A 6,812-nucleotide genomic window follows, 5' to 3' on the forward strand; every position below is an offset into this window, starting at 1 on the left:
ATTTCTTCTGCAAGTCATGCAAACCGCCCCTCCTGTTCGTATCTAGGAGACGTCCCTATGTCGGATGTCCTTAACCTGCAGACTACGTGTATAGCAGAGCTTAGGCATGGAAGGGAAAGCACGAGGAGCTGGTGTATATGAGGGACATGCTGATTGGAGGCGAGAGCCTAGGGATGACACCATGCTTCTATTGCTGCTGAGTAATTATCCAATAATAGGCTGCAAGAGGGGAGATGACCTAACTACCCGGCTCCTATTACTACTAGGCAAGAGTATGGTCAGCGGCATGGCTGTATCGTCCAATAAGGTTGTGCACCTGACTGGAGAGAAACAATAATCCTTTGGTAGGTAAATCAGTTCTTACATATAGGTCTGACTTCTATATTTCACTATTTACTCTATATTCAGTGTTTTTAGTATCAATGATGTATTAAATTTTAGTAACAAAGGAACAGAAAGAGAAAATGTTTTGTTAGCTTTCATTCGTCATGCTCTTCATATTCAGGAGATGCCAATATTATTACAGCATAAATGGTCACAACAAATAAAAATCGAGTTCATTCCTAACCTACTCAGCACAAACAGACCTGAAATAAAAAAGGCCCTGTATATATTAATGTTTTGATGGTGCTGTACTCCAGAATCAGCTGTTAGGTCCTGCTTTTCCTCCATAAAATAAAGCTGTTCCTGTTGCTGAGGATGCTGTGACTGTCAGTCATGAAGATGATCAGCCTGATAGCCCATTTGTTATTTAGCTTCTTTTGGAGGGTACAGTAATGATTAAAATTCTATTTTGTTTAGTTGAACTAAAATTCTGTAAAACTGTTTTATTTAGTTGAACATTAAAATTTAATTTGCCTTTCCTTTAGTGTCATTTCCTTTAGTGTAATTTCATTTTAATATATACACCATATATAAGCATAGAAAATCAGGCACACCTCAGGTCTGGAGGTTGCTGGATCTTTGAACCTGTACTGTATTTTTTTTTAATGTAACAGCTTGAGCTCCCAGGTCGCTGATAGTGTCACCCATTGCCTGAGACCCAGAAGCCAAACTTGTTGCAGAACAAAGAATATTTCTGTATCCTATCAGTGACTTTGTAAGTTTCGTATCACATTGTTTGGATGTTTCTGAAGTACCGCTAGGAGGCAATTGTGTGCTTTTAAAGGACAACATGTTCTGTTGTATATTAGAAGCCATCTGGCTTTTTTTGTTTATAATAAATACAGCCAATTATCTCTTTTTTATAATCCCCGGTATGATTTATTAATTGTCCTAAAAAACCTTCTTTGTAGTTTATCCTCATATGTATGGTCACATTGCAGCTTACAAGAATAATATGATCCTACAGCTGTGTAAAACACAAGCACACCTACATTTATTTTTGAGCTGTATAACACTATACATAAAATATGTGCTTTATTTATTTTACAAATGTATTAATTCATATTAATGGTCTGCGGGATTTAAAACGATGAATTTAATGGTCGGTGAGGTCCGAAAGGTTGGCAACCCCTGCTTTATAGGACTTGTATAGCTCCTTCTGGTTAGGTGAGGTTCAGCACTGACAGGTCATCATCTACTTATGTGACATTGGTATTGAAGGTTTTCTATAGATTGAAGAACATTTGCCACATGTAGAATTACTCACCAGATCTAATTATAGAAATGTTTTATCATCCTTGTAAAATAAGTTTTTTTGTCTTTTGCAGCAAGATGGAAAACTCCCATTTGTGCCCCCAGATGAAGACTTCATCATGGTTGTCTCAAAATATGGGATCAAAGTCACTACCTCTGATCTGTATGTAAGTGGACTTACCTGTATTGTTGTCCATCTTTACAATCACAATTGGTTTGTTACCACTGTAATGTATGTAGCTATTTACTACCGTATAAAGCATAGATGGGTCAGGTCTTTTTTTATTATTAATATTATTACATAAAAAGGAAAAACTCTATCACTGTAAAAGCTATTTTATGCATATTGTAAGGAGGAAAATCCCAGTAAAGGAGAATGGATATTATTTTCATTAGAATACAGCAATGTGTCATTGTGGAATTGCAGTATATAGATCTCTCTCTCTCTCTCTCTCTCTCTCTCTGTGTATATATATATATATATATATATATATATATATAAATAAACATGAATAAAAATCCAGGAGAAATTGTAGGAACCTCCTCACAATTGAAACAGCTAGCATGCAAACATGGGAACTCAACACAAGAACGGTGAGAGATCCTCATAATGGGCACAAAAGGTGCTCAGATCCTGGGAACACAAGGGTGGTGAGAAATCTTTACAATGGGTGCAGTAGGTGTGTAAAACCAAGAACTCCAGATAAGAATGGGGGGGACCCTAGTGAAACACTAGTGCTTCAAAAAATAATGGCTCCTATGATTGGTAGCTAAAAGCAAAGCCTCCATTTATTTTTCCATGCACGACTTAGGGTGTGTCATGTTCTTATTTTAGGATGTGTTACACAGACACCCACTGTATCTTATTGTGTCCATGGTGTGCTATGACGATGGATTGGTGGCAGGGAAGAGCTTGTTAGTTCTGAAGACCAAAGATGCCGGTGAGGAGCAGTACAGCCTATGGGTGTATCAGTGCAGCACCCTGGTAAGTCCATTATGATATCCGGAGTTCTGTGATGCTTAAAAAAGTATGGCAACCCCTAAAAATGCTAGGTGTATGGCTTCAATATTTATTTTCTTTATGCAGATAAGGAACTGTGACTTGAATTGTCTGTCATATATGTTGGGATATTCTTTGGTGTGCAATCTTGTGATATAAATGCAAAAACAATCTCTCTCTTTCATATATATATATATATATATATATATATATATATATATATATACGTTCTCCTCCTTTTGGAACTGAAAAGTACACTTTCAAAATCTGCAGGTTTCAGGTTTATATTGCAAAAAGGGACAGACAATGTCACTTCTGCAATAAAACAAGCTTATCTGCCTGCTCACTCCCTTCAACTATTAAAAATTGCTGTAATGCATCCTGGCTTCCCCTGAGGCTGCCAGGACTGGATAAACATTCACCCGTGACAATCAAGATAAAGAACGCCTAATCGCCAACTTCTTTTTTTTTTTTTTTAAACGGGTTTAGCTCCGCTTTAAAGCGCAACTAAACTCCGAATTGAAGACCACAAATTCTAATAATAATCAGGTTGATAAGCAAATACTAAGGCACACTGCCTTACTGCTATTTCCTGTTGCACCCAATGTGTGAAGTGTAGTAAATGCCAGACTACACAGCATCTCAGACACCGTGGAAATCATGTGTCTACAAGAGGAGGGGAAGGAAGCAGGTGTTTATTTTAAGGTTTTAAATGCAAAAAAACCTAAACGTGTTCAGCAAGGTAGAGAAGCAGGAGCTCAAATTTCTACAAAAATCATTTTAGTAAGTCCCCTGTAATGAAAATAATTATGTGAATTACAATTTCAGGCTGTGAATCACTTACCCTTGTTTCCAGACACAAGACGGCTGTCTTACCATGCACAGTCACGGTGATGGTGGAGCCATTGTTATTGCTTACACATTCCTCTCCAAACATATCCCTGACAGGCAAAAGCAGAAGACACATTGTTAATATGTCTATGGGAACCAGAACAGTGCAGCTCACAAGGTGGAAAACAACATATGATGTTATTCATGACATGATGTTAGCATGAGGATACAAATCGACTTGTCTTATCTTTACCAGGAAAGGCAAACAGATGAATATAAAACTATATATATTTCATTTAGTAATTTTCTTAGAAAACTTCTTTATTGAAAAGATAAAATCAGCTTTTATTCATACTCACTGCAGCATGATCTCCAGCCTTTTGTTGTAGGTTTCTTTTTCCACTTCTTTACAAGGCCTTTGTGATACAGCTGGAAAAACAATGATGACCTTTCAAAGACAAAGCCAACTCCAATTTTCAACCTGTACTTAATTCCCATGGATTTGAGATGAACTAAACTACATCTAAAGCTTGGCCATAACTGCAGAACACTTTAAAAAAAAGCCTGGAACAATAGAGAGAGATTGCATTCATTTGCCAAGCAGCTTTGCATTACTATACTAGCACCAAACACTTATTTTGCTGGCGCATCATTGACTTTCTAGCAGACTGAATACACAAAGGAACCATTAAAGCCCAACCCCAATTTCTCTGCCAGTCTGCTCTCTATTCCTTTAATGCAGAACTAAATCCTTTTGTATACTCATCTGTCCCCGTGCTGCCATATTCTTCCTTCTTCTCCTTGAATTGATCCCCAGCTATCTTGATTCGCTGGACTGGGATGACTTAACTCCCATGCACCAAAGTCCATTCAGTCCCAGCATGAGCAAGTGAAGTCAGGATGTGTGGGATATTCAATTTTGACAGGAGAGATGATGATCAAGCAGGCAAAAATGGCTTAGTGGAAATGGGGCAATAAAGTCCTGCCTGAGCCAAACTTTTAAAAATGAAACTTTAGTTCTGCTTTAAAATGTCACATGAACAATGCAGGTCCTTGTTTTTCACCCTCATTGTCTGATCTCTGCTTAATATTGAATGCAAAGGCCTGACAACGTCACATATAGGTACTTACAGTGTTGCCTTTAAAAAGGATACATTCACTGATGTAATAATTAAATTACTCTGCATTATTCTGTATCTTTATATTTACATGGAGTTATGCTTCCATACATTCATATTAGCATGGAGTTATACTTTCATACATTCATATTAGCATGGAGTTATGCTTTCATACATTCAATGAACCAAAATTCTGAATAGAAACTCTAAATTCAAAGTAGGCAGCATAAAGGTTTATTCGATTGGTCTGGTTATTTATTAGCAAATCACACAGAGCTAAACGATTAGTTCCATAAAAAAGTAAAGTTAATTATATAGAAAAACATTTTTTTTTTCCTAAGAGTCATTAACCCATTAGCTGCAGATGAATCTATAATGCATTGCCCTGCAATGTATTTCAGTTCTTTAACAAGGATTTGGATCTATAGACAGAGACACTGATACTAAACCATTGCTTTTAGAAAGTCAATGTTATAGAAAAGATCCTGGGAGTATAAGACTGCAGAAATTTCTAGAGTTCAACAAAAATATCTACATCCGATTGGCAACAAAATTCCATACAGGAACAATAAATATACAATAAAGTGGAAGTTGTGGCAGAAGACTTTCCTCTGTATGCCTGACAAGGGGAGTGTGGATAGGTGATGAACAGACGTAAGAGTTCGGCTGTCAGTAATGGTGGGTGATCTATCTCTTAAATATTCTATTTGGTGCTGGAGGTCTTCTGTTCAGCTGGACTCAGGAGACACGGGCGCTCATAGTCCTGGATGGCTTATTCCACAAAGAAGTGTACAAAAGACACAGGAAATGCACCTCGTCGCGATGGCTCACCGTCTATATGTCCAATCTGTCAAGGAGATTCACAGTCAGAGTTGGTCAACATGCCTGTCATTCTAGCCTATCATATTAACATCATAGTGCCAATAGGAAGGCATTGAGGGGGATGATTAATTTTGGACTACATTTAATTTTTGCAGGTATAATTTCACAAGATCCAGCACACCCACGTGACATTATATGCAAGATTCACTCATATCGCCTCAAAGAAGAAATCATGAGAGTGGCTTGCTCTCAAGCTTCCATACTGTTCAACGGGCTTCCAATCTACCTGCTACAAGACCTCTCCCACCATACCTTGTTGCATGACGAGCTCTCAACCCTGTCTTAGAAGTGCTACGTTCACGCAATATCAAATATCGCTATGAATTTTCTTTCCAGCTAACTGCCTTTAACAACAGAAAAGCTGCATCTTTCAGGCACCTAGAGGACTTACACTGTTTCCAACATGCCTTTGGCCTCCCTGATCTTCTTATTCCAGAGTCGCCGGTTCAACTACCTCCTTTAGATCCTCCTCAGGCCTCACCTTGAACTGTACACAAGTGCAAATCTCCGCGGAAGACCGTTCCCCATGACTGTGACTCAGCTGGTACACTACTGTTGATTCTCTTGGGACTTCTCCACACCTACCTTTATAACCGGGTTGGACTCTCACAAGAATGTTGACTGATGAGTATATTTTGTTGATAGCTCAGGAATGTCTACCGACATGTTTTTTTTGTTTCTTCTTTTTCACCTTTAATTTAATTATTTGCATTCATGCTGCTATTACTGTTGATGCTGCTTTTTGTTGCATACGTACAGGGATTTTATCTCCGACTTACTGGTCTTCCCTTCTATAAAAAGTGGGTTTTTTATACTTGTGCCTTACCGGTACACTCTATATCTGTTGGAAAACTAACATGCCTGTTGCTCCTTTTGTGTACACAGGTATATGTTATTGCCGCACCTTACAGAATATTTTGTTTTATATGTTTTATCTTGGGTCAAAGGGGCACGGGACCCCTCACCCCCGCCTCACTGACTATGTTAACTCATTTAGGGACCTTGACGCTAGTTTTTGCGTCATACAGTTTAGTTCTCCACCCCCCTAGGAGGTAGATTGCTTAACCACCCCCTTTCCCCCCTACTCCCCTCCAGTACCATTGTATTTACACTTGCAAAATCCAAGAACAAGACCGTTTAAGTTTAAAAATGCCATCCCTAAATGTTAGGGGGTTTATTGTACCAGAGAAACACAACCAAATACTGTATCATCATAGGGGCTTGAATTTGATTCTAAGGTGAAATGGAAGCCAGTGAAGAGAACTGCAAAGAGATGCAGCGGAAGAGGAGCGGAGGGAAGGATGGATGAGTCTGGCTGCAGCATTCATAATAGATTGTAGAGG

At 38.4% G+C, this 6,812-nt stretch overlaps 1 protein-coding gene across 1 annotated transcript; it reads left to right on the top strand.

Moving 5' to 3' along the window:
• The first annotated feature begins 1,715 nt into the window (after window positions 1-1,715).
• Window positions 1,716-2,759, top strand: LOC140344889 (integrin beta-1-binding protein 1-like). The gene is made up of 2 exons (XM_072432085.1): window positions 1,716-1,805; window positions 2,474-2,759. Exons 1-2 carry the CDS (start codon window positions 1,758-1,760, stop codon window positions 2,636-2,638), a joined length of 213 nt encoding a protein of 70 aa, XP_072288186.1. The 5' UTR covers window positions 1,716-1,757; the 3' UTR covers window positions 2,639-2,759.
• Window positions 2,760-6,812: the final 4,053 nt, after the last annotated feature.

The sequence above is a fragment of the Pyxicephalus adspersus genome, unplaced genomic scaffold (genome assembly GCF_032062135.1).
Source record: "Pyxicephalus adspersus unplaced genomic scaffold, UCB_Pads_2.0 Sca129, whole genome shotgun sequence".
NCBI lineage: Eukaryota > Metazoa > Chordata > Amphibia > Anura > Pyxicephalidae > Pyxicephalus > Pyxicephalus adspersus.

Coding starts and splice junctions, on each gene's coding strand:
- LOC140344889 (XM_072432085.1), top strand. CDS start 1,758: ATGGTTGTCTCAAAATATGGGATCAAAGTCACTACCTCTGATCTGTAT. Junction 1,806..2,473: donor TCACTACCTCTGATCTGTAT/GTAAGTGGACTT, acceptor TTCTTATTTTAG/GATGTGTTACACAGACACCC.